Source organism: Urocampus carinirostris, chromosome 13, assembly GCF_059441175.1.
Source record: "Urocampus carinirostris isolate Australia breed hairy pipefish chromosome 13, RoL_Ucar_1.0, whole genome shotgun sequence".
Lineage (NCBI taxonomy): Eukaryota > Metazoa > Chordata > Actinopteri > Syngnathiformes > Syngnathidae > Urocampus > Urocampus carinirostris.
Window position 1 is genome coordinate 17,410,631 of NC_142361.1, and position 27,136 is coordinate 17,437,766.

Genomic DNA, 27,136 nt, shown 5'->3' on the forward strand with positions numbered 1-27,136 from the left:
CAGCACCACGCCGTGGTCGTCGTCGTAGGTCTGACGCTGCTGCTCTTCCACCGGCAGACCCACCCGCTACCACCCCTTCAGATGCGGACGAAGGGGCCTCTATCCACTCGGAAGAATTCTGAGGGTTCATCGGACGACCTCTGGGCCCTCGATTTTTGGATTATTGGTGATGTATTTTGGGTTTTGGGGAATTATTTGTAACTGGCCTGTGATTTTTTTTTCCCTTGGATTACCGGTGTTGCCATGTGACGTGTTTGGATTTATTTTTATTTTTCCCTGGGGGACTTCTGGAGCCGTCCCTTGAGGGGGGGGTTCTGTCGTGATTACCTAACCGGAGTCACCTGAGGTAATCAGCTGGTGTGCTGGAACGCGATCTCTTGATTGGTGGAAGTCTACTACATAAGCTGTCAGCGTCCAGAGATGGACGTTCGAGTGTCTTCCTCATTTCCTGAGTGAACCTCCAACATTCAAGGTACCACAAGCCCATGTATATTCCAAGTCTGATTCTCGTTGCCTGACCCTTGTCTGTTAAAAGTTTTCGATCTACTCTTCCGTCCCGGCCACCGACTTACCTGCTACGTTTCGCCACGCGTTTTCACCACGGAGTTGCCATATCGTCCCAAGAGGCTTTCCACTGCCAAGGCTCGACGTCCCAAGCCTGCTCCACCGAATCTTGTCACAATAAATCCTTTAACTGACGCTATTGGATCCGAGTCCTTGTTCTGTTCCATGACAATAAAAACGAAAAATTTGTATAATTTTTATGATTTTAAATATGAATATTCTTTTTATGTGGTGAAACCGTTATTCTCTTCAAAGGGACAGTGTGTATTAAAAGGACAGTGTTTAATATTTAGTATCACTTAATGGTATATAAAAAAACCATACATTAGAAGTTAAACAATATTAATCTAAATAATAAACTAAAATACTTAAGTTATAATATACACTTGTATTTTAATGTATCTTTTAAAATACTCATTGGTTGAGAATTTTGTCATTCGTTGTATGTAACAGGAGGCTCATAATTGTGTGCCATCTTGCTGCTACGGGTACCCAAAATGTTGTGAAAGGCGTGGCAAGGAATGAGAAGAAAAATTGTGCTTTTTTTGTCATGTTAAGACTCCGTAGTTATTCTTCCTTGTGTTTTTAGCACTTGTTTTCTGTTGCGCAAAAAAAACAGCAGCATATTGTAGTATAATAATACACACTGTCCCTTTAAAGCTTGATACCTTCAAGAGAGGATTTAAAAAAGCATCACAGAAGAAATGCCAAGTCATTATGGCCCTTAATGTACAAGTTTTTATTTTTTATAATTAACCATGAATATAAGAAAATAATAAAAATATGAAAAAAATAATAAACAAAAAACATAAATCCATCCATTTATTGAGATTATTTAGTTAGATTTTATGTGTGATTATGTTGAATCAAATTGCGTAGTAAGAAATTATATTCCACAGTTATTTGATTTCATATAAAGAGTTCATTATTATTTTATTTGAATGATGATAAAATGTGATTTATATTACATAAAATACTTAGTAACTAGTTTTATTTTTTTAATCAATGTGAAATGTGTTTGGAATTTCTGATTTATTTTATTTTTTTCACGTTAGAACGCAGTAGTGTTGCACGTATTCCACTCGTCATTAACTACAATACCCGTCATTCGCAATGAATGACGTAATCGAAAAAAAAATCACGTGTGTGGGTGGAGAGTCACCGTCGCCGCGTTAGCATCGAGCGGCTAAAGCCGAGAATTAGCTAGCCGTCAAATCAAATTCTACGCTTTTCTAGATAGACTTTCGTAACAACAGACTTTTAGCTGAACCAACATGCCTCCAAAGAAGCCGGCTCCGGCCGCTGGGAATAAAAAGACCCAAGAAAAGAAGAAAGAGAAGATTATTGAGGTGATCTTGAAGCGAAATCACGAGTTAGCATGTCGGCTAACAGTCGTCGCCATCGTGCTAGCAAGCGAGCTGATCGCACCACAGCTATTCAATCGGGGGCACATGTCCTTGAACGTATTTTTTTATGTTGTGACTTTGTGTTAAAGTAACCCCTCGATTTAGAATAAAGAACGACAAATTACGCTGTGTTGCTAACTCGCGGAACGCTGGCTTCACGACGGAAGTTCCTGCTCGCCATCGTCAACGTGTCTAATGTCAATAGATTTTTCAAAATCGCCTTAAACACCAACTAACTAGTAGCCGTATCCCAAATGACGCATATAAGCCTCAGATGTAATATATCTGTAAACGTCCAAAATGAGAATGCGGCCAACGCCGATGTTGCTTTCATTTACATAAGGATCTTGTTGGTTTATGTCTTTTCTCTGAGGCACAGCACAAAAATATAATTCACTAGTTTTCAAAAGGAAACAAAATGGCTGTACAATATAATACATAAACATATGCCCAAAAGAAGTACGCTGAAGCCGTAGATTTTAAGTTCCACTAAAGTTGCATTTTTTCCTTGCAGAAAACGCATTTAAAATCAAAACAAGAAAACAAAATCTTACCCCACAAGGGAAAACAAACAACTGAATTACATTTCAAACTTATGATTGCATTGCCAATGACTCCTGTTAAACGTAAAACCAAAATAAGCTCTTGATATATTACACTTCTATTGTATTTTTTTTTCCAATAATGTTAATTATCGACATTTCTAACAATCATACGTCTGCAAATGAATACAGTGCCTTTTCAGGTGGCACATTAGCTTTTCAATGTTGAGCGAGAATATTGTACCTTGAAGTTAGGGATTCCTCTGAGATGGTGTCTGCTCTGTAGAGAAGCAACTGAATATTTATTGGGAGGTAAATGGTCTGCACTTTTCAAGTCAATGAAGACCTCCCAAAGTGCTTTACAATGTGTTTCGCACTCACACACACATTCAGAGACCAATAGGGAGTCAGCCATTCAAGGCGCCTACCTGCCTATTGGGGGCATTAGGGATTCAGTGTCTTGCGACCTCATGATCCCAAGACGAGCGCTCTACCTCCTGAGTTAATGCCGCCCTATGTAGTGCTTTGTACAGTAATACAGTAATAGGAAATTAAGTTGTAATTGAATAAGCCATTCTATTTTGCTCTTACATGTATTTGAGCGATCATTTTACAGAACAAAGCCAGATAAGTGGCATATTTACATTCACAAGCACAACTTTTTACGCACACATTAAAATCTTTCCCTAAAATGTTCTAACCATCTGCCATTACACCCTTCAAAATGCCCCCTTTAAATAAATACAAAATTACGATCGCTGTTATATTTATTCCTTATCCAAAACCTTGTTATAACTTAAATCAAAACGATGAAGCATAGGGTTGTCAGAAGAATGTTTGTTCTTTTACCATTAGGCTATTCCATCCTGATATCCTACAGATGGACATTTACAGATGATCAAAATATACCACCTCAATCTCCTTGGGGCTTGGTTTTCATGAATTTTAAATGGTGTGTTCCAGGACAAAACATTTGGCTTAAAGAACAAGAAGGGTGCCAAACAACAGAAGTTCATTAAGAATGTCACACAGCAGGTCAAACATGGACAGCAAAATGCCCGTCAGGTCAGTGAGAAACAATCTCGATTGGGTTTTTGTATTAAACATTGCCTAATGCTTGCTTCACATTTGCGCGTGCAGGTGGCTCTGGCCGAAGCCGACAAGGGCAACAAGAAAACCGACAAGAAGAAAGAGTTAGATGAACTCAATGAGCTCTTCAAGCCAGTTGTCGCTGCTCAAAAAGTCAATAAAGGTAACAAGTCGATTCAGGTCATTCTCTTTGTGATTTTTGGAAATAAGTTGGATTGGTTGTCCTCGTATTTAGGTGTGGATCCCAAGTCGGTGCTGTGCGCTTTCTACAAACAAGGCCAGTGCACCAAAGGAGACAAGTGCAAGTTCAGCCACGACTTGTCCATGGAAAGAAGGGGCGAGAAAAAGAGCGTCTATGTGGACGAGCGGGACGAAGATCTGGAGAAAGGTGAGTGATGGCAGAGGATTGGAGGAGGTGGGGACTTACCAAGGGCCTTTGGGCTGCACAGATACCATGGAAAACTGGGACGAGGAGAAGCTGGAGGAGGTGGTCAACAAGAAGCACGGCGAAGCCGATAAGAAGAAAGCCAAAACTCAGATTGTAAGATTTTGAGTGCTTTTTCTTGGTAAATGTTCAGGAAGGATGCTGAGGTGGTTGTTATACTGTGCGGCAGGTGTGCAAGTTCTTCCTGGACGCCATCGAGAACAACAAATACGGCTGGTTCTGGGTTTGCCCAGGAGGAGGTGGCGACTGCATGTATAGACACGCGTTGCCTCCTGGCTTTGTGCTGAAGAAGGACAAGAAGAAGGAGGAAAAAGACGAGGAGATTTCAATGGAGGAGCTGATTGAGAGCGAGGTGAGTTGAAATTGAATGGCTTCGTCAAAATATCCACTGGGTCATCAGCATTCTAGCAGACTAGTATGCGCTACTACCAGTACTGGGAGTAGCGCATCTTGAACCTTTTGTTCCGATTTTCGGTGTTTCCCATATAAGTTTGTGAAACCCTGCTAGATATAAATCATCATTCGCTGGGAAAAAAATTGTGCATTTTAAATTCATCCAACCGATGCAGTTTTTAAAGCAAAAACAAGAAGCTAGATCTGTGATTAATATGTGCCCTTGTAAACTATTGAATCAGAAATACTCGTTATGAAAGGCATTGACACAGCAAACTAACAGAGAGTTAAAAGATGTTCAACTTGGGGAAGACGCGTCGCTGGTCAGTGTCACATTTTACCCAGCCATCTAATCACAGTGCATGTAGGGTGGGGCAGTTAGGGGCTGACCGCGTCTTCTGATTGACGGAGGCACGTAGCCCAAATTCACACTATGGCGTTTGCGGTCATTTATATAACGAGATATCTAAGTGATTTTGATTAACTCAGCATTTAATTTTCTATATTTTTTAATACACATTTGAGACTCTCATTTATATAACGAGATATCTTAGTGATTTTGATTAACTCAGCATTTAATTTTCTATATTTTTTAATACACATTTGAGACTCTCACAGGACCAATTAAACCCCGGCCTCCTGCCAGAATCTTTCTTCGTATGTGAAACACTGCTCTTATTCACAACATGTACTGTTATAGTGATATGGATTGGAGTTATCGATGTTGTTGTGCTATGTTCATCCAGCGCGCGGCACTTGGTCCCAATGTGACTCGCATCACCTTGGAGACATTCTTAGCGTGGAAGAAAAGGAAAAGGCAGGAGAAGGTCAGACCACTCTTTATATATTGGTGAATTGAGTTGTCACTAAGAGTTGTGGCCTCACGTCTTACAGTTGGCCAAATCCGCAGAGGAAATGGAGAAGAAGAAGGCGGACTTTAAGGCCGGAAAGTCGTTGGGGGTGAGCGGTCGCGAGGTTTTCGAATTCCGACCCGAGCTCGTGGACGACGATGACGACGAAGCAGACGACACTCGATACGCCAACAAGGAAGATGACGAGGAGGACGATGACCAGGAACAGGTAATTATGACACCAGTAAGAGATTAGACTTAAAATTGTTGTTTATAACAATGTAGTAACCGCTATCAACGAGATTAGACATGGCATCCAGGTTAAACGCGTATTAAAACTTATTGGAAAGGTGAGACAAAAATTAATGTCAGGATAAACAGGCAAACACATTTACAAGTTAGTGCTTGGAGAACTCTTATATGTGACAAACTATTTTTTTAAAACCGTTTGATAGGCTTTATTTAGACTGGTTGGGTCATTACGTCGATCGTGATCTGCTTGATTAGGGGTTGTGTGGATTTATTCAATGCTACACTGTCCATTTTAGTTGTTTTGGTGTAACAAATGCATTGAAAAATATTTGGACCTTTGAAAATATTTAGATGTTTTGCTGGCACTAAACATGTTTCCTTTAAATAACTTGTAGAGGATCCTCTACAGGAGTGAAAGGGAAATCAAATATTGGTTGGCTATTTAAAGACAAAAATGGTTCCCCAACAGAGAAATATAATAAATCAAATACATACTTATATAGCGATGGAAATTCGTATTGAGATTATATTTGTTAACTGCTACCTTTTCATTTCATTTTCATGCTAATATGTACTAACTGGTCACTTATTTTATTTCCCTTGTCTGGTTTCAGGCCGAAAGCATGCAGGTTCAAGACATAGACCTTTCCTGCTTTGTTCCTCAAGAAGTGGACCACTCTGGTATCACAGTGGCCGCCATGGACCGCTTCCCCTCCAATAATAAAGCTAAGAAAAGGGACCAGGACGACGGTAAGAAAAGCGCAAGACTGAGTCAAAACTGTATTTCAAGAGATGTTCAATTATTTTTCGCTAAACAGATTTGAGATGCGATTTACGAGCAGCGTTTGTGCGTGTGTTAAACAGAGCTTGTCAACGGAGCGTGCGGGGGCTCTGAGGCCAATGGGCGGTCAGGAGGCGAGGAAGATGGTGGAGGTGACCATGGGGACGTCCCAGTGGATGAGAACTTGTTCACGGGAGAAGATTTGGAGGAGCTGGACGAGGAGCTCAACACGCTGACATTGGACGACTGAGCGGGACTAAGAGACCACAAGGACTGGCGGGTGGATGCATGGACACTTGAAGTTTTGATTTTTAAGTCACAGAGACTCTGCAACAAAAGCCTGATCACACTGTCACGGCGAAGAAATGTGATGGAAGAAACAAGCAGCAGTGATTCTGTTCTAAGAAATTCAGTCTGTTTTTGTACCAAAACGTCACGGACGATCCATGTAACTTGTACTTAACCTTCTCATGGCATTCATTTTCATTGCTCAAGTAGGAATGAAGGATTATTGCGCTGAAAGAAGGCTGAGGGTGGGTGGTGCTGCTGTTTTTTTAGATCATGGTGGCCCCCTCAGAATCTATAGGCAAGTGGTGTGCTTGTAACTTATGTTCCCAGACATTATTGAGCAGGAATAAAAATACTGTGCATCCAAATAGTTGCATTGCTTTATTTTTAGATTTTAAGAGAGATAATAAATCAAAACATGCATTGCAACATTAAAACAGAACTTTATTAAATGTTCTACTTCCTGCTCAGAAGACAGCAGGTGTAATCACATTTCCACTACTATATAAACCAGGGGTTTCCAACATAGTGCCCACAATTACCTGGTAGCCCCCTAGGAACACCTGAATAGCCTACAGACCAGTTCTGAAAACATCAACAGAGATGGTTAACAAGGATTTTGTGTAAAGGAGCAGTAAAGTAATTCGTTATTTAAGAAATACATATTTAACTGGTAGCTATTATCAGTAACAGAAAAGAATCTAAGGTTCAAAAAGGTTGCATGCCTCACTCTGCAGATGCTAAGCACAGTAATGTTGAATTCTAATTGCAAAATTAATTGTGAAGTTGAATAGGAACTCAAACTGACAATATTTTTATTTTAGATTTCCATGATGACAGGTGAGGCACAGGCCTGCCTCCCAGAAATGCATATCACTGATGCTTGTATGGACTTTATACTGTATAGTGCTAAAAGTGTTATACTGTACGACACAATAACGCATCTGCTAAATCCATTTCAGAGGGATATAAGCTGTTTTGCCCAAGAATACTTTGAAGCAAGCAGGGAATACTATCACTTATAAACGGGACCTTGTGATGAAACAATGTCCATTTAGTTAAAAACAGTCACACAAAACAATTTTAGGACACAGGTAATACATTTATTGATGTTTATTTCAAAGATTTAGAAGAGGGAACACATTAGTAGAGAAAATATATCAGGAAAAAAAAAACACTACAGTGGTACCTCTACTTACAAAAGTCTACATAAAAACGTTTCAGGATACAAAGTCAAAAATAAAGTACAGTACGCATTGCTGTTGGCTGCTCCCAGTTTCCCGAACATAAACAAATTGGCTATCGCTTAAAATCTGCCTGGCAACCTAGTGCACATGCGTGCTCCCAGCATGCTCTTCGTGTCACCATCAGAGTTCAGAGACAAGTAGTAGCGTTTCCGGCATGATAGCCCAAATAAAAAACATTTTAGCAAAATTTGTGGAAACAAATCCCCCCTGTTGACAAGTACACTTATCGCTATGTCTTTCTTGCACATTTCCGACTAATTGTCAAAAGCCGGCAAAAGCAGACGTCATTGGATCAGATTTTCAAATAACGAGGCAAGGTCAAGGATTATTTTTTTTATTTTTTTTACATGATGTGCCTCTTGTTTTATGTTGGTTAATATGTATTTGTTTCATGTTGTGATGCTCTTTTATGATTAAAAAATATCCTTAAGTTTTGCGAGCTCGGCACGGATTAGCTCATATACATTCAAAATGCGTCACTACCTACGAAGTTTTCGGGTTTTGAAGCTTCTACCGGAACAAATTAAATTCGTAAGTCGAGGTACCACTGTACGAGATTTAATGAGTCTAACTAATGGATGTGTAAATCCATGTTTTGAGATTTTGCTCATTTAACACAGCTGATTCAAGTAGCCAGCTTATGAGTACAACCTGCAGGAACTTGAATCGGCTGTGTTGGAGGCAAAAATATGAAACACCGCAAAGACCGGATTTGACGATCCCCGGTGGCTGTCCAACTAACTACTAAAGGCAACTTTTTGTTAAGCGGAAAGAAGTCGGAATGTAGAATTTGCCAAACTGAAGATCTCAGTAGCTTGAAATGACAACTGGACTATCGTTGAATTAAAAATTAAACAGAAGACTCACTTATCTTTTACTGATGGTCACATAAAGTCAATGAACTGTATATGGTCAAACTGGTGTCAAAGGTCGTGTCAAGTGGTCTCCCGTCCGTGTGGGTCGTCGGGTCTGTCAGGTCAAGGGTCTTTTTGTCATGACAACAGTCGCCTGGGGAATAAGAAGCTGCACAGTTACACATGCACAGAAGTCCATACAAGCAAATCGGAACAAAAAGTTGGCTGAATTTAGTCAAGTTCTCATGTGTACAACGCTATAAACCCGTCAAAATGCAGCAGTTAACTTTACTCTTTTGCCTCACATTTCCTCCTGACTTCTGGAGCACCCATAAAAGAAGCTGCAACCTTTTACTTTCAAAACGACCAATGGAAGGCTACATGCTACTTCTTGTTCCGTTCGATAAATACGCTCAATCTCAAAAAGGATTGCAAACTTACCCAAAGGCGTCCTAATACGTGCGAAGCCTTTTGTGTGACTCTTCTCTGGGAGGATCGGCGAGCATCACCTTCATTTTCACGCCGTTGACCACGCGGCCGTGCAGCATGGTGAGGGCATCGTCGGCACACTGAACACAACAAAGGAAAAGAGACTTTATATTTGAGGTCAATGCTAGAAGCATTGTCCCAACCAATGTGTTCCTGGAAGACAAACACTTTTCTCTGTAACGAGTACTGTAACGCATTATTAATGTAATTTAGTAACTCAACTGTCGTTACTACATGGAGTCTTACCACGTTACTCATCAGGTGTATCGATATTTTGTTTTGTGTGCACGGTTACAAAGAATGACAATCAAAGGAAATTCTATTCTATTAAATGTACATAATGAATTGCTCGGTTTTCTGACTACGGAATCACTTCTTCACTCAATACAGTCACATACAACCCTTGATTGGCCAGCATCAGTAGGTTGGCATGTGTATGTCTACCTCCAAAGTACAACTAAATACTGTTATTCTGGCACCGTCTGAAGCACAGAGCAGGAGGGCATTGAAGGAAATTATTATTATTATTATTAATTTCCCCTCATGCAGACATTCTCCCTACCGTATACACTCACAACTAAGCCAAATTTACAACTAAACAAAACTGAAATCAGGGGGTTGGGTTATATGCCCATAGTTGGTTGTGCGTCACCAATAGCAAATTGTAGGCAGCACGTGTGGAGGGGGGCGTGGCTTACACAGGAACAAACTAATCAAAATCAATGGGGCAAACATAAGCACAGAATTTATGGTAAAAGAACGGAATTTTGGTTTATTTAATAAAAATGTTTTTGCAATACACCAAGGAAATCTTGGAGTGGTTTGAAGCATGGATTTGAACTGTTTCGGCAAATTGTTTTTCAGCAAACGCAAGATTGAACAAGCTAAGATGTATGACGGCATCATCACCGCTTCCATAGGTTGGTGTACATGTTTTTTTTTTCATTTCTTTTATCATGTGGCTATTTCGAGGGGTTAGCTTTTATGCAAGCGTACATGGGAATTTGTAATCAGAAAGTCACTTTTGGAGTACAGTGGGACCTCGCTACTTCGCGGTTCCACGTTCGCGGGTTCAGCGCTTCGCAGGTCTAAAAAATAATAATAATAATAAAATAAAATAATTAAAAAAAAAAAAATATATATATATATATATATATATAAATTTTTTTTAAAGCATTTTTGAAGGGGCATCGCTACTTCGTGGTTCCACGTTCGCAGGTTCAGAGCTTCGCAGGTCTAAAAAATAATAAAATAATTTTAAAAAATATATATTTAACCATTTTTGAAGGGGCGTCGCTACTTCACGGATTTTCACTTTTCGCGGGTGGTTTTGGTCCCCATTAACCGCGATAACTGAGGGATTACTGTAACTCACTACTTTTTGGTGCGAGCAATCGGGGATAAGTTAATTACATTTGAAATTAGACATCTCCTAACTGTAACTAATTACTTTTTTCCCAGTAACACATCTAAAAAAAAGAATTGTCCATTACTTTGTTTTGTGGTTAATGTGGTTTTCTTTTTTCCCCATTTTTACATGTTTTCATGTCCCAAAATATTTTGACAATGATCAGTAAGCCTGACACTGCTTGTAATGCATATTCAGAATAAATAAATGACAACAACGACCCTGGTTAGAAAAGAGAGGAAACACAAAATACATGTTTACCTGTTTTTCTGCGTATTTCATGTATCCCACCTTCCTGCCTGGAACCAGGTGGACCTCGATCAGGGAACCAAAGCGGCTACACAAAACAATAAACAGAAAGGAAAATAAATACAAAATATTCCCGAGGAAAAATGCCTCAAATCTTAATACCTTCTATCAGTTTAATTGAGTACATAAACTAAGGGCAACAAAACATAATCCATTTATAAGTTTTCGAGTTATTCATGTCCATGGGCTACCTGGGTCTATTTTGGGGTACTTTGTTGGTGATCCCTGCTCTATCATATCCAAAGAAAACTTGCCGCATGTACGTGTATTTACCAGAAAACGTCCTCGAGCACATCAATAGGCAAAGGGGCGGGGTGAAAAACGACAAACAAGCGCTCCTTGGACTTGCTGTCAGGGGGAGCCAGCTTCTTTAGAGAGGGCAGATTGACATCAGTCTGGATCCGGGCTGGGGGTGAATATCCCTGTGTGGGCGGAAATGAAAAGCCAGTTATTGAGAATATTTGACACCAGTGATTTGTGCATCAACGTAGAGAAAAGCAGACAAAAAGAAAGAGAGATGCCTAATGTGTACCAGGTAAGATGATTTGAGGCCTTGGCTGTTTGAGGGTCCATTCCAAACCGATGACATCATTTGGGAAGCCACGAACTGCATGGCCATCCTACCCACGGAACTAACACAGACAGAGCCACACACACAGTGCAGTATTGAGGCACAGTGGTGTTTAAATTGAGTTTCCTTTGAATGCGCATACCCGCTTGGATCGTCTCCGTCATCCGTAAAGGTGACCACCAGTCTGTTTCCTGGCGGATACTCAAATCCATTCAGTTTTTCTCTGGCGTAAAGCGCAGATCCCAGGTTGGAGTAGCGGATCATGGCATGAGCTGGAAACACAGCAAAATAGAATAGACGTACATCATGTTAGAACACAAGTAATAATATAGGTGCAACACCTCATACAATCACATTATATATAGGCTTTTTTAACCAGTGACATGTAGTCAGGGAAGCAGTCAAGGCTGTGGATTTCCTGTCATGATGGAAATATAAAATCATATCAAATAATTATAACCTGGCATCTTCTAATGATCTTCGTCAGTCACATTTGTTTTCGTTACTTAGATTTGTGATTTTGTATCAAAACGCTTTACTGGTTTTCAAAACAGGACTAGGAAGGATCTACAATTAGATAATGTTATTGTGCAACCAATCCTGTACCAACACCTGGTTAGTTTGGGAAACAGAACTGGGGCTACAAATGGATGCTGATTTTTGGGGAAGAGGGATGTCTGGAATACAATTTACAACCTCTTGTTGTAAATTGTATTCCAGACATGCTGAGGCTTACTCAGTTTGTGCTGCACAGGGTTCATTATTCCAAATCCAAACTTTCTCACATCTATCCAGATGATCTGTATAGGTTTGATAAATAACATGGCTCTCTCTGCAATATTACTCATATGTGATACTACTGCCCCCACATATACAACTTTTAAAAGGCTATTTTGACATTATGTCAGCTATTCTCTCTGTGAACTTACAACCATCCCCATCAATATCAATATTTGGGGTAACAGACTTCTTTTGGATTGAATTCTACCGAAAATTTCAGCCTATCATTCACCCCTTTGCTCGCCAGACGATATTTACTACAACATTTGATATCTTCATGGTACCCCTCCTTTTCTCTGTGGCTCGAAGATACCGTGTTTTGGTTTTGGAAATTGGATGATCCCCCCAGCGTCCACCATACCCGCCCCAATAAAAAAAGACATGTGATCTGCTGAATGACAACATGAAAACCTAATGTAGTCTTGTGGAAACGGTGCCCCCACCTTCTACTCACTCACTTTTGCTCAATCCGTAGGAGTCCCGTTGCAGGTCACAGTATTCCATTCCAGGAATGATGTCGAACAGTGCGAAAATCTGCTCCTGTGTTAGCATCGCACGAGTAGACACCATCAAGCAGCGGCTTAGGTCGGTGCCACTGCTGCCGGTGCTACTTCGGTAGTCCATCAATGGATAGCTGACAGAATCCCCCTGCGCTGACATGTTGAAGGGGTACATGTTCATAGAGTCGGCCGTGCTCGAGTACTCGCTTCTGGCCGCCATGCTGTTGTAGTCATCTCCAGTCGTGGCCTTACTGCGTGGTTCTGCCAGGATGGCCCTGTAAGCTGAGAAAAGGGCATCATCCAGTAGCTGTGCAATAACTAGTCACATATAAAAGGAAGTATTAACGGTGGCAATCACGGGTCACTCGTGTTGGGGCTAACGCTTTACAAAGGGACGTGTTCCTACAAAAGCATGACTTTTCTGTGTAACGAACACTGTAACGCTTTATTAAAACATTTAGTAGCTCAACTGGGACTGCAACAACGAATCAATAAAATCGATTATTCAAAGCGTTGGCAACTAATTATCGTTCATCGTGTTGCGTAATTTATAAGCGGCTAAGCACGTTAATTAATTCAAATAAGTGCGATGGATCTCGTTTTGAAGTTGTAGTACCATTATGGTCCAGCAGAAGGGACCATAAGACTGTTTCTACAAAAGTATTTTACAGTTTTTTTATTGTAGGTAGGTAGCCTTGCATGGCTGCCTCCCTATTGGTGTGTTAGTGTGTGTGTCTGTGAAAGGGTAAGTGTGAAGCACATTGTAAAGCGCTTTGGGAGGTCTTCATTGGCTTGAAAAGCGCTATATAAATGCAGACCATTTACCATTTATTGAACATTGCGTTAATACAAACAAATTAAGGATTAAACGGTAAAACACTACAAAGTTAACAGGGGAACAGAACATGTTGCAAAAATACAGAGAATATGAAAATGAATAATGTAATGTATAAAGTAAAAAGAAAAATATTTTTTTAACCCAAGGCGTAATCTTTAATTTAAGCATTTTGTATATTATTTGCACAATGGGAAGACTGATCATATTCAAAGATTTGACCCCAAAAAAGAATTCAGACACAAGTTTAAAAAGTGGGTTTTATGGCAGATAAAAACTCTCCTGTCTTTACTACATAGAGCGTTGCTGCACTTCTTATCAAATACAGATAATATATTAAGATGTTCTCCAATTGCTGAATAATTGTGCATCTCGCATATTGTCAGAATCAACCCTCCATCCGTTAGCACTAATGGTTGGGCGTGTTTATATGTACCTACAAAATACAGCTGTACAGAGTACGAGAGCGCTTCATTCCTCCTCATGTAGATATTCTCCCTACCATGTATACTTGCATCTAAGCCATAGTTACAACTATTAAATAAAATACTCAAATCAGGGGGTTGGCTTATAAGCGTATATTTTGTTGTGTCACCAGTAGCGAATGGTAGGCAGCGCATGGTGAGTGGCTAATACTGGAACAACAAACCAACAAACTCAATCATTGGAGCAAACGTAAGTATATAATTGATGGTAAAAGTGTGCTGAAGTTTGGTATTTTTATTTGATTTTTTTTTTCTTGTAATACACCATGTCTGAAGAAAAACAAATATATCTTTACAAGAAAAACAAAATTAGAAAAAAATGCCCCCCAAAAAATGGAGATCATTTCCATTTCCATAATGAAGCAGCAGCACCTATGAGAAAAATTGGACAGGCCTAGATCATAATTTGTATTGCCGAAGTAGCCGATTTAAGACTTTCGCCGGAAACAAAAGGTAATCAAATCAAATTTTTTTTCTTCCTGGTTCGTCCCTGTGCCCTAATTCTTTAATTAATGCGAATTGTGACTTTAAAATGTTTGCCCACGCCTTCTATGAAACAGTTACTTACGTATACCTGGATTATATTTAACACTTTAGGTTTAATAAATAAATAATTTTTTTTTTTTTTTTTTCAGGACTTAAACTGTGTGACAATTGCAACTTACCTTTGTCGCAGTTCTCAATGGCCAGGGCCGCTTGGGAAGGTTTGTAGTACCTCACGTAGCCCAAACCTTTACTCTCTCCAGTAACCTTGTTCTTGATGATGACACAATATTCAATGTCTCCATACTCCTAAAGGGACAAGAGGGACAGCCAAGTCTTGATAATGAATGAATAAAAGAAATTTGACATTTGCAACATTATTCTTTTCTGTATGTGTAAGGCACTGCTTCTCAAATAACGGTGTGAGGCTCCGTCAAGAGGGGCGTGTTTTCATTTACTATCTTAGTGCAAAAAATGATAGCGCTACTGCAATTGCACTTTAAGCATGCACGCTTTGCACACTGAACCCATCAAAGAGTATGAGTATGAAGCGTAGACATAAAGTGTAGCAGAGCCCCAGGTAACACTATGAAAAAATATTTAACACGGTTGGTAAAAAAAAAAAAAAAAGACAGCCAGAGAGAGACAGTGATAAAAAGTCAAGTCATGTTTATTTGTGACACCCTTATTCACAAAAAGTCTAAAAGGGCTGCCGGATCCTACCTACCAGATAAGACGCACTGCGTTAAATATGGTTGAATGACATCTGAGCCCTTTAGTGTTACCTGTGGTGTTCTGCAGGTGTTCTGATATTATTTGCAAGTATAATATCAGCTTCAGTTGCTACGCAGATGACACTCAACTATATCTACCGATGGAAGAATCTGCCACACTAAACTGTGGAAGATGAAGGGATAATAATAGTCTGTATATTGCAATAATCTGTGGTCTGTGCAGCCCTTTGAGACTACTTGTGATTAAGGGCTATACTTGACTTGACTTTGATTTATACTACAGTGGTACCTCCATTTACTCCACTCATTATTACTTTATTGTTCATTAAAGTACCGTATTTTCCGCACTATAAGGCGCACCTAAAAGTCTTAATTTTTTTCAAAAGCTGACCATGCGCCTTATAATACAGTGCGTCTTATTTATGGATCAACATTGAATCACAAGATCTCGCAACTTACGCAACAGCCGCCGACTCGATTTTCCCCCGAACGTGGAGTAGTCCGCGGTGTATGCTGGGATTTATATACCGACGTTTCATTGGCTAACCAATGTGTCAATCATCATTTGAATCCATCACTATTGGCTGAAGTTATTCGAAGCCTCGGATTGGCTAGAGCGCCAAAACAAACCCTGCAATTGGCCGAAAAAGATGTATCAATCATCCGTTGAATCGATCGCTATTGGCTGAAGTTATTCAGAGCCTCGGATTGGCTAGAGAGCCAAAACAAACCCTGCAATTGGCCGAAAAAGATGTGTCAATCATCCGTTGAATCGATCGCTATTGGCTGAAGTTATTCAGAGCCTCGGATTGGCTAGAGGGCCTAAACAAACCCTGCAATTGGCCGAAAAAGATGTGTCAATCATCCGTTAAATCGATCTCTATTGGCTGAAGTTATTCGGAGTCTCGGATTGGCTAGATGGCCAAAACAAACCCTGCAATTGGCCGAGTTTAGCAATGGCGTAGCAAGCTTGCTAAAGTACACCATAAAGAAACACGTTTTATTAGTCTGTATTTGCAAATAATTTACTCTCCTGGATTTACTTCACTCACGGTTGTAAGAAGACCATGATTACGTATCATTATTGAACGTGAGAACTTAGGTGAGCTATGCGGCTTTATATTTTCCCAGTATCTTGTTTTAGAACGATCTTGATGTTGCTGTGATGAGTTGAGTGAATTAAACTCAATTCCAAGTGTTTATTGTCATATGCACAGTAAAGTTGCGAGCGAAAAAGAAAATAGAAACTTAGAAATGTTTGGGATTTATTGAATCCCAAGACTTTATTTGAAATGATGCATTTGAGTGACATGGTACGGACACTGTATCCGCACGTGTCTACGACAACGTATTTGCTTCTTTGCAAGCTTTGGGAATGTTAAGGGGGTAATCAGTTGGACTGAATCATCTGACCGTTTTGTCCACGTTCCCATTGTAGCGCCTTATAATCCGGTGCGCCTTATCTATGGAAGATATAGGACCAAAAACTATTTTTTGGGGGTGCGCCCTATAACCCGGTGCGCCCTATAGTGCGGAAAATACGGTACTTGGATTTACCTCAATTATTTTAATCTGTTTTTAAAATATTTTTTATTGTTAATTGGACGGACATTAAAGATTTGATAAGCCAATTGAATGGTTGTTTAAAAAAAATCTATAAATAAGTTTATAGTTTCTCGAGTAGTTCTTTCACCAAGTACTTTTTTACTTTTACTCAAGCAAATATTTGAAAGACTATTTTTTACTTTTACTTAAGTCTTTTTATTCTGAAATAACAGTACTTTTACTTAAATAAAACTGTTAGCTACCCACCTCTGGGCATAACAGACAAAACTTGAGGAGCACTGGCGTAAGAACACCTCTGATGCAAACGTCTTTATCTTTTACAAACGCATTAGACTGATTATGCATGAAGCTACCCTGAAAGTGTCATTAAGGTCATCTTGAGTGAAGGTTTTGGGGATCATAACAAAGATCCTAGTCAGGTCCTCGTCTTCTACGTCTCTGTGGCTGGAGGAAGAGCGTGACTGGGCGATGAACACCTACAAAAGAAAAGAGATTTGCTGCAGCGACAAGCGCAGTTTTCGGGGACGCTTTTACTGAATTCTCAAGCGGCTGCAGCCTCATTGTTCTGACCTTGATGGGTTTGTGTCCGTCATGCAGGATTTTTCCATGCATGTCTTCCATGGCCAAGCAGGCCTGAGACGATTTGGCGAACTTGACATAGCAGATACCTTTGGACTCCTTTGTGTGCTTGTCTTTGACGACCCACACGCCCTGAATGTCGCCATACACGGAAAAACGATCCCGCAGCTCCTCTTCGGTGACAGAACGACTGGCCACCACGAACAGGCGACTGTTGGGAGGCTCGTCCAGGTTTTCCGGCACTCTCGAATGGGATTCGTCCATTTTGGATGTATCGCCTTGGAAAAGAAGGGGGACAAGTAGGCGGGGTTTGCTCTTCTTCTTTGATTTTTTTTCAGCAGGAAAACATCGACACGGCGGTTTACTGCTTCTCTCAGATACTATGCTGTAACTACAACTGAATGGAGCGATACCTCGATACATACCTCTCAACCATGGGTGACTAAAACATCGTATTTTTCATTTAAGGATTTTGTTTATCTATCTATCTACCCTGATTATATCCCTCGAGAGGGGTGACCGACAGCAAGACAAACAAATACAAAAATAAAAAAAAATAAAAAGGGGGAAAAGTAGCAAAAAATCCCACACAAAATATTTTGGACCATGGCCAATCCAAATGCCCAAACACCCACAAGTTAAGCACTTGGGCACCCAAGTTGGTCATGCTTTCGTCCCTCCAGATGAAACCGGTCAGGGAGACACAACACACTCTTCTGTTCAACAGCAGAGCCTGACAGCTTTCACTGGTTTACCCCTGCCGCATCATACCGGTGCCCTGCCCATCCCTTAGAACGCGTCCAAACATCCTACTATCCTTTCACAACACCTCTCCACTCATTCCTATCACCAACAAGAGCTTGAGCTTCAATTATCTTTAGACCTCTTTCCTGCAGTGCACTCATAACACTATCCATTATTGTAGGACAGTCACGTGCAGCCAGGGGGGACAGGGAAGGCAAAGCCTAGAAATATCAACATAAATGTTTATCCGTCTAACCATTACTTGCAAAAAGGTCGTGGGGTGCTGGAGCCCATCCTAGCTATCCTCAGGCAGTGGGCAAGGGACACCCTAAACTGGTTGCCAGCCAGTCGCAGGGCACACAGAGACATACAACTCGCTCATTCGAACCCCGTGACAATTTGGATCGGAGGAAACCGACGCAAGCATGGGGATAACATTCAAACTCTGCACAGGACGGCTAGTAGCTGGATTTGAAAACGTGACCTCAGAACTGTGCCGCGTATGCGCTTACCACCGAGCTGCTGCCATGCAGTCGATAAATCTTTATATATATTCTTCTTTTTCGGGTATCCAAATAAATCGGAAAGGCTGAGCGAAAAAATTAGATGTGTTATGGTGCATTTTTGTCACTTTGAATCTCTGTAGTTTTTATTTTTGCTTGTACTTTTTAGCGCTTGTTCTCTGCTGGACTACACCATCCAGCAAAGTCTAGTGGTCAAATAATACACACTGTTTTTTTAAGATAATCAAGAAAATGCATGTTTATTTAAAAGTCATGTTCATTTCAGAATACGATAAAATTATACTGGTTGGCAGTTATGCTTATATAAAGATCAATAAACATTTCTGAGCCCAGACACTTGTTTTTAGAATGTGTTTGGATTTGTATTATTTTTCAATCAATCAATCGATCATCAATTAATGTCTGATTGCGTAACGAGTGTCATTTCAAGGCGTTGTAGTACAAACACGCAAGTAGTGTCCCCTCTGCTTTCCTTGCCTTGGCAAGTAATAAACTATAATAGACCTCCCCTGCATCAGAGTACTACAACCTATTATTAGTCTCACGTGGCCTAATTTGTATATGGAAACCTGAGATCACTTGTATGCCGCCACTATCCGAGAGCACATGATTCTGAATTTCATGAAAGGATGTCACCTTGAATGAACCAGTACCATTGCCTTCACATGTACAAGGCAAGTAGTGTGTAGTATGTTCTTCATTGTACATCGATGAAATCAATGTCTAACCGTGTATCCTCGTATGAGTTGCAGGTCCTAGTACAAAACATTTTGAAATCATCATAAATGAGGTTTTGTTGACTATCATAATGCATAGAAGGAACGTTGTTTCTGACATTTGTATCTGCTGGATAATGTTCTCATTATCCTTGTTGTAATACAAAAATGTGTCACTGCCTTATCAGTGGTACCTCTACTTGGGAACTGAATTTGTTCTGGGAGTAGTTTTGTAACATGAAACATCTGTAAGTAGAGACACCATTTGAATGTAAATGCACTAATCTGTTCCAAGCCCCACAAAAGTCAACATCAGAACATGAAACTAATACATGTTAATATTTGATAACCGCACAATAAAGATAAAACGAGAGGCACATAATGTAAAAAAAAAAAAAAAAAGCCAGAAGAGGACACGAAGAGCATGCTTATCGCCAGGTACAACTCTGGGAGTGGCGAATGGCAGCGCGTACTGTTTTGTATTTTTTACGTTGTATCCTGAAACATTTTTGTAACAATATTTTCCCTTTCAGGTACTTTGTAACTTGAAAGTTTTGTATGTTGAGACATTTGTAAGTGGAGGTACCACTGTATAGTCATGATTGTGTGATTTCTTCATTCATAACCTTTTAATTATTTACTCATTTATTTAGTCTTAATTAATTCAGTTCATTATTATTGATTTATTTGACTGTAGTTATTTGACTTTTTGATACATGCATTCATTCATTTCTTATTTAATTTCTACCTTTTCAAACTGTATTTTTAATTTGCAGTTAGAAGATGGCTTTGAGTTTTAACATTACTTGCCAGAACTGTTTCAAACAAAGGGCTGGTGTGACACAGGGGGTTCTCCACTAACACTCTTAAGTTTGTTTTTGTCATACCCCACCCTCTTAGTATAAAAGTGATTGTCAGCCATGCCAGGGTTCACACTTGTGAATCTAACAGCTTTCTTCCTTAACTCATTTGTGCCTGGAATATTTCTGCTTAAACCTCACTGAAACTTCTCAAGTCGAGCATTTCTAAAAGTTTGTCTAAATCTGTGACCTAATGACTAAATATCCCACACTGTCCCTTTGAAATTCTCAAGGGAAAAGCACTTTGTGCTTTCACACTCCATTCAGTAAATGATATATAATTCATGGTGACCCTTTTCTGTGTTTTTTGTTTGTTTTATAGTTATAGTTATGTTGTTTTTATAGTTAGTTACAAAACTTTGACGCAACATTACGACTCACAAGTACAGTATGTTGCGTCGAAGGTGATGAGGTAACATCCGTGTTGAGTCTGGTCCAAACACTTTTTCATTTCATTGTTAATATGACTCTCTAGCATACTTAACGAAACAAATTGTAAATAAAATAACACACAAAACCAAGAAAACCCTTTTGTATTGAAATAAAATAAAATAGCGAAGCCAAATTGAATTAATAAGGCTGCCTGGCAAATACACGAGACGGCAAGTAACTATCGGTATGGAAATGGAACGCAGCCGGAAAATGTAGGTATACGTAAACAGTCATATGACCGGTGACGTCATAAACAGGCTCTCATAAGCGAGGTGACCTTATATGCGACCGTCACAACGCGCTTGATTCTCGTAACGAGAGATCGCAAAGAAAAATCTGCATTCTTTCCTGTAACTTAAACGGCGGGTGAGTAGAAAAAAAACATACATTAGTTGCTGTTTTGCCAGAGCTGCTAAAACTGTTATATCATTTCACATGAAAACTGGTTACTGTTACGATGACTGGAGCGCCTTTCGATCGCATACCAAATTCGTTCTCCGTAAGGTTTAGAATTTTCAATTCAATATTTCAAAGTGTATATCCATTTAAAATTGCACAGTTTTAATTGGTTCTGAATACAGTCGGGATGCCGAACTCCTTCAAGCATCCTTGAGAGCTGGAGCAGATTGAAGAGGCTTTCTGGAATATTCCGTGATCATGATTATAAAAAATGAAAAATCAAGAAAAAATGGCCCACGTTTTATTTTGATTTAAGAGTGGCCGCTTAAGTAGAGGCCTCAAATTGAAACGAAAATTAAAAAAAATAGCCAGACCGCCATGTTGACTACCATGAGTTCAACGTGGCTAATTGTTAGCTAACCGGCGTTTTTTATGACCTCGTCCCTTTACCCTCCCAGAAAAAAATGCTATATAAGAATTAAATGTCATATCCAGTGGTCGCTCCCAGCTTTACTAATACGTTATCCCTACTAAATTACCGATATAAAGCCGTTCCCCATTCACCCTATTAGCTTCTCTCGGGGAGGCTAATGCTATATAGCATATAAGCTAACCTCGGTCCTCAAACGACCTACAGCTGTATATTGCGTAATGACGTCATATGTGGGCTAGGTAGTGAATGTAACAGGAACTGACAAATGACCAGAATCGAAACATACTAAAAAAGGAGCTTGCAGGTGGTGCTTAACCATGGTCGCCCTTCATGTCAGCGCTAGAGGGCAATGGAGGAGATTGAGCGGGCCTTTATTTCAGATCAGCCCAGTCTTGTGAATGGTGTCTTCGCTTAACCATCTTTAGGACATGCAAAGTTTAGTCTTTTAGGATCGATTGATAAAATGAAATGGCAAGTAGGGACTGTCACTGCTAAAGTGGAGATAAACGTCCATATTCTTACTGAAACCGCCTTTAGACCTCTGACACTTATGTGTCCTTGTCCCCTGAGCTTCAGCTGTGGGTTTGCAGCAATCCACAGACAGCAGATTGTGTTTTTGACTTGTTTCCCCTTGTCTGTGCAGCTGACTATGGGCGACGCAGAGAAAGGCAAGAAGGTGTTCGTGAAGAAGTGTGCGCAGTGCCACACCGTTGAAGAGGGCGGCAAGCACAAGGTGGGCCCCAACCTCTGGGGTCTGTTTGGCCGTAAGACCGGCCAGGCAAAGGGATACTCCTACACTGATGCCAACAAGAGCAAGGGTATGGATTTAAAGTCTGCTGTGTATTTGAACATGGAACCCAGATGTTCTGTTTCTTTACCTTTCGAAGTTAGTTTTATTGTGTGTGTGTGTATAGTGTGTTACAGCAGGGGTGTCAAAGATATTCTCAATCAGGGCCACATCTGTGTAATTTCTTTCCTCTGAAGGCCTGATGTTATAAATGTAACACAATGCAGTTCAATGGTATGTCAAATAAAAACAGCTACGGTTTCGGTTTCATGTAACATAAAAGCAGCTACTTTTTCATGTAAAGTAACTCTCATTTAAATAATGATTCAAGTTACAAAAATGTGAAAAAATGTAGCTAATTTCATACTCTAAATATAACATGATCTTCAAAGACCTTTTGCTATTGTTTATCCCTCAGTTGCACTCACTGGCATTGATGTAGAAACTCTGCCTAGGTTGAGGCGGTGAGCCATGACCTTGAGTATTGTAGCCGACAGGCATTGTGGGGAAATGAAGTCTTTGGTTGAAACGCTATGGCCCATTTATTTTTCGACACTCGGACATTTTACGCTAACACAGACCACATTTGGCCACTGGGCCATTATTTTAAAACATGTGGGCTACACGTTTAGTTTGAAAGTTGGAAATAACGCGCAGTCGGTATGCCGGACTCTCGTATAACTGTTATGTTTGGTCTATGTCGCAATTTCTAAACTTGTGTCCAAGTAAAGCCTCTGTAAAAGGATAATGTCAATTTATTAATGAATTTCCTGCAAAATATTCATCTTGGTTAAAAGATAATAATCTGCCCTTGACCTCTGAGACAGGGTCACTAAATAACCCCTGTTTGCTCAAAGTTTACTATAATGTTTTTTTAAAAAAACACACTTTGCTGACATCTGAGCTGGTTAAAAACTTGTACACATTTTAAACTTTTAAGCTTTAAGGCTAGCAGTTTCAAAAGCTTAATTGATACTTATGCATTTTTAATATTTTAAAAGGAACAGTTGTATTGACAATTTAAGTTGACTTGCAGGACAAGATTGCCTCAACATGAGGTGTAGATCCTAACATTAGTCTAATGATAAGACACTCGGTCATATGGTTGGAAAAAAAGTGATTTCAAATCGTGTATTTGTCCCAAAACGCACTTTGATGTTGCTGTGACACAAGGATCGTTTGCCGCATGCGCAAAGCATTTTAGTTTTACACATACGTCTACATTTTTAGCTTTGTTGTTGTTTAAATCAGAAAAGCATGACATGTCATTGGTGTCCTCAGGGATCGTTTGGGGTGAGGACACCTTGTTGGAGTACCTGGAGAACCCCAAAAAGTACATCCCAGGCACCAAAATGATCTTTGCCGGCATCAAGAAGAAGGGAGAGCGCCAGGACCTGATCGCTTATCTCAAATCGTCGACATCGTGAAAGGAGCACGCACCTGCAGATATTTAACGTTTTAGTTTGTTTTTTATTTTATTCACTCGATTCACGCGTTTCTCTGAAAATGTGTCGAGTCATTTGCATTGCAGCTAATGAGAGGCCGGGAGGGGGGGCGTTTTTGACTTCTTGTTGGCTTTTGTGCATCTGGCCCACGTGAGAATTGGATTTAAAAATGTTGAAATCATCTTTGGTTAGTGAACTTCATTACTGTTGAGTCAACATAGTGGTTTTTTTCCCTGGTTAGCGAGATTTTAAAATGTATCTTCGAAAAAGCAGCCCCTGTTCTTCGCTAAGGTTCAAATCGGAGAGAGTTGCGCAGAAATCAAACAATGAACGCAAAGAAAAAATGATGCATTATTTACCTGGTTTCACAGGCCTGGAGGAGTTTAACTTATTTTACTGCCACCTTTGTCAGTGTTTGTCAAACTTGGATGAGGGGCTGCAAAGAAATACTGTATGTTCGTGTAAGTCATCATGTTCTTATGTCGCCAACAAAATGGCTGAAGCATTGTCTATTAAACGCTAAAACGTCCAATGAAGACTTGGCTCTTGTCTTTTTTAGCAGGGTTAGAACTGTTTTTTTGTTTTGTTTTTTCTAGCAGAACCTCGTCAAATACCCAATAACTTAATCTATCTAATATTGATTTGGGGTGTTATGCTTAAATGCGATATCAGGTGTGAAATACTCTGAATTCTCACTTTATATGTCATTTACAGAAACTTCTTTGCCTGAAACTGAAATTTGATTAATTCCCACTTCATATGGAATATTATTACCTCTACATTTTTTTACTGTTGGATCAGAGTCCCTTCACTCACTCACTCATACTATTTTTATTATTGTTTACTCACCTCCCTAGGTTAGTAACGGAAGTAATTTCTGTCAAGTTATGATAACCTAAGGCTACTCGTGTTTAATTGTTATGATCCTACACTAGGTTCATTTAGTTGTTGGCTGTCAAGTGTGCACACAGATCAATGTTCAGCTTTTATCTAGTTGTGTAGATAAGAAACTCTTTCCAGGAACCAAGCGGCTCAGCTGCTGCCTGAAGAAATTTTACACTGTTTACTTAATTTAAGACTTGTCAGAGGCTAGTTCTCTTACTACTTGTATTTTTACCAGTTACTGGTGCTGTCTGGAAGTTGAAACTTTGTTTAGTCATGTTTATTTGTGACGCCCTTAATCACAAGGAGTCTCTAAGGGCTGCACAGATGATTATTACACCATTCCCTGATCTAAAACCTACATGAGGGCAAGGAAGAACTCAACCTCATCATGAGGAAAATGAAGAAACCCTGAGAAGGGACTGCACATGAGGTAATATCCCTTTCAGGATGGCCAGGCTGCAACGGATGTTGCAATAACAGTACACAGATATTGTCAACAGGATACCGTGGCTTGCAAAACTATTTGGGCCCCCTTGAACTTTGTGACCACATTTCAGACTTCAAACAAAGATGTAATACTAATTGCTTGTGTAGGATCAACAAGTTTCTTCACAATATTATTGCTTGTGCAGTGCACCTTGGTATTTTTAAAGCTTGGGAAATCTCATTGTATCCAAATCCAGCTTTAAACTTCACAACAGTATCTCGGACCTACCTGGTGTGTTCCCCGTTCTTCATGATGCCCTCTGCGCTTTAAACAGACTAGAGACTATCACAATGCAGGTGCATTTAAACAGACATTACACACAGGTTGATTCCATTTATCATCGTTAGTCATTTAGATCAACATTGAATGATTCGGAGATCCTCACTGAACTTCTGGACAGAGTTTGCTGCACTGAAAGTAAAGGGGCTAAATAATTTTGTACATCCACCTTTTTGTTTTTTTTTATTTGTTAAAAAAGTTTGAAATATCCAATAAAGTGTATTCCACTTCATGATTGTGTCCCACTTATTGTTGATGCTTCACAAGAAATTAATTTTATATCCCTGTTTGAAGTCCGAAATGTGGCAAAAGGTCACAAAGTTCAAGGGGGCCGAATAGTTTTGCAAGCCACTGTATATAGATCATTCATAAGCTATAGAGTAGAATTGTGTTTTAAACAGTACATAGAGAAAATATTTGAAAATTTTCAGGATCCCTCAAACAACGCACTCCACCTTTATGTTAAGAACAAGAAGAAATGCTTATGGTGAAGTCAAAAGCTGTTGGTTTTTCCAACAGTACTCAAACTGCTGCACATAACCATGTCATAATTTTTAAATCCTAGGATAAAAGCTAGAAAAAATGGTTTATGTTGCCATTTCCTGGCTCATTCCTCATGTACTAATAAACATGTCTTCTTTTCATGTTTTTTGGGGGGGTTTGGAATGGTGTTTGGGCTGTATTTGTAACAGGCCTTTTCTCACTTATACCATTTTCGGGCTACAACAACAAAAAAAACAGGGAAGAGCATGAAATCACTTCGTCTCTACCCCTTACATTCCCCTTTCCTGTTTCCTAATGTGTTGCACATCCTGAAACACCTGTCTTGAAAAGCTAAAAGCAGATGGGTGCAGCGTTTTTTTTTCAACAGGAACCACAGAAGATTGCAAACCACAAACTATTATTACACCATCCCCTGATCTAAAACCTACAAGAGGGCAAGGAAAAACACAAAAACCTTAACATGAGGCAAAGGAAGAAACCTTGAGAAGGGACCGCACATGAGGCAATCCCCCTTCCTGGATGACCAGACTGCAACAGATCTTGCAATAGTAAATAATACATAGGTATTGTCAACATGAAATATAGGTCATTATTATTGTTATTATTTAAAAGTCAATTTAGAGGAGATTTACTTCCACTTTTTAAGGACATCTCAAAAGTCACAATCTACATTTAAAGGGACAGTGTGTATTGAATGAATTATCATGAATTATCATATGAATGGGACTTTTTAAAAATCCTTGTAGATGGAGTAATGTATTTGACATAACACTAGCTCCACCAAGCGAAAGCGTACACAGTTTTATTCCATCTTGCTGCTACGGTTACCTTAGAATAACAGAAACCTCGTTAAAGGAGAAGAAAAATAGTGCGTTTTAGTGCTCAAATATTAAACACTGTCTCTTTAAAGGTAGACTCATAAGTGCCTTGTCGCTTTTCAATTGAGTGCTGCGAGATTTGTTGCGTTCATTTACCAAATATTTGTACATGTCTCTTTATGTGGTAAACAAGACAATATGTATTTTAGTGGGAAGCGGAAATTACGCTTGGGGAAGGGGCTAAGGTTTGGGATACTGTATGTGCTGTCATACATTCCATTCCACAAATAGAAATCTCATATTTAAAACAAGCTGCTTGTGTATTTCAGAGTTGAAACTGCAGTTCCATATTTACCCACAAGAGAGCGACAC

The 27,136-nt window shown here is 39.7% G+C and overlaps 3 protein-coding genes across 6 annotated transcripts; 2 read left to right on the plus strand and 1 right to left on the minus strand.

Annotated features, from left to right (window-relative positions):
- Positions 1-1,702: 1,702 nt before the first annotated feature.
- Positions 1,703-6,979, plus strand: zc3h15 (zinc finger CCCH-type containing 15). Of its 3 annotated transcripts, none has more exons than XM_088351897.1 (10): positions 1,703-1,913; positions 3,476-3,577; positions 3,653-3,764; positions 3,837-3,989; positions 4,051-4,142; positions 4,216-4,398; positions 5,186-5,266; positions 5,334-5,519; positions 6,157-6,320; positions 6,405-6,979. In XM_088351897.1, the coding sequence occupies exons 1-10, from the start codon at positions 1,839-1,841 to the stop codon at positions 6,571-6,573; spliced, it is 1,317 nt and encodes a 438-aa protein (XP_088208023.1). In that variant the 5' UTR covers positions 1,703-1,838; the 3' UTR covers positions 6,574-6,979. The 3 variants fall into 3 exon arrangements, with proteins under 3 accessions (XP_088208023.1, XP_088208024.1, XP_088208022.1); XM_088351898.1 differs by having other exon boundaries at positions 6,157-6,292; positions 6,407-6,979; XM_088351896.1 differs by having other exon boundaries at positions 3,476-3,764; positions 6,157-6,292; positions 6,407-6,979.
- Positions 6,980-7,709: 730 nt separating this feature from the next.
- On the minus strand, positions 7,710-17,757 carry rbm45 (RNA binding motif protein 45). Of its 2 annotated transcripts, XM_088351894.1 has the most exons (10): positions 17,443-17,729; positions 17,226-17,348; positions 14,755-14,881; positions 12,728-13,051; positions 11,632-11,761; positions 11,451-11,550; positions 11,192-11,340; positions 10,871-10,946; positions 9,154-9,281; positions 7,710-8,866 (listed from the first exon to the last, which is right to left on the minus strand). In XM_088351894.1, exons 1-9 carry the CDS (start codon positions 17,713-17,715, stop codon positions 9,165-9,167), a joined length of 1,419 nt encoding a protein of 472 aa, XP_088208020.1. In that variant the 5' UTR covers positions 17,716-17,729; the 3' UTR covers positions 7,710-8,866; positions 9,154-9,164. The 2 variants fall into 2 exon arrangements, with proteins under 2 accessions (XP_088208020.1, XP_088208021.1); XM_088351895.1 differs by having other exon boundaries at positions 7,710-9,281; positions 17,443-17,757.
- A 3,170-nt stretch (positions 17,758-20,927) lies between these two features.
- On the plus strand, positions 20,928-24,327 carry cycsb (cytochrome c, somatic b). The gene is made up of 3 exons (XM_088351899.1): positions 20,928-21,093; positions 22,203-22,377; positions 23,628-24,327. The coding sequence occupies exons 2-3, from the start codon at positions 22,209-22,211 to the stop codon at positions 23,771-23,773; spliced, it is 315 nt and encodes a 104-aa protein (XP_088208025.1). The 5' UTR covers positions 20,928-21,093; positions 22,203-22,208; the 3' UTR covers positions 23,774-24,327.
- Positions 24,328-27,136: the final 2,809 nt, after the last annotated feature.

Excerpts from the sequence above, each read along its gene's own strand:
- zc3h15 (XM_088351896.1), top strand. The coding sequence starts at position 1,839 with ATGCCTCCAAAGAAGCCGGCTCCGGCCGCTGGGAATAAAAAGACCCAA. Across the intron at positions 1,914-3,475 it reads AGAAAGAGAAGATTATTGAG|GACAAAACATTTGGCTTAAA; the intron begins GTGATCTTGAAG and ends GGTGTGTTCCAG. Across the intron at positions 6,293-6,406 it reads GAAAAGGGACCAGGACGACG|AGCTTGTCAACGGAGCGTGC; the intron begins GTAAGAAAAGCG and ends TGTGTTAAACAG.
- cycsb (XM_088351899.1), top strand. The coding sequence starts at position 22,209 with ATGGGCGACGCAGAGAAAGGCAAGAAGGTGTTCGTGAAGAAGTGTGCG. Across the intron at positions 22,378-23,627 it reads TGATGCCAACAAGAGCAAGG|GGATCGTTTGGGGTGAGGAC; the intron begins GTATGGATTTAA and ends TGGTGTCCTCAG.
- rbm45 (XM_088351895.1), bottom strand. The coding sequence starts at position 17,715 with ATGGACGAATCCCATTCGAGAGTGCCGGAAAACCTGGACGAGCCTCCC. Across the intron at positions 17,349-17,442 it reads ACGGACACAAACCCATCAAG|GTGTTCATCGCCCAGTCACG; the intron begins GTCAGAACAATG and ends TTTCTTTTGTAG. Across the intron at positions 10,947-11,191 it reads GTGCTCGAGGACGTTTTCTG|CCGCTTTGGTTCCCTGATCG; the intron begins GTAAATACACGT and ends TGTTTTGTGTAG.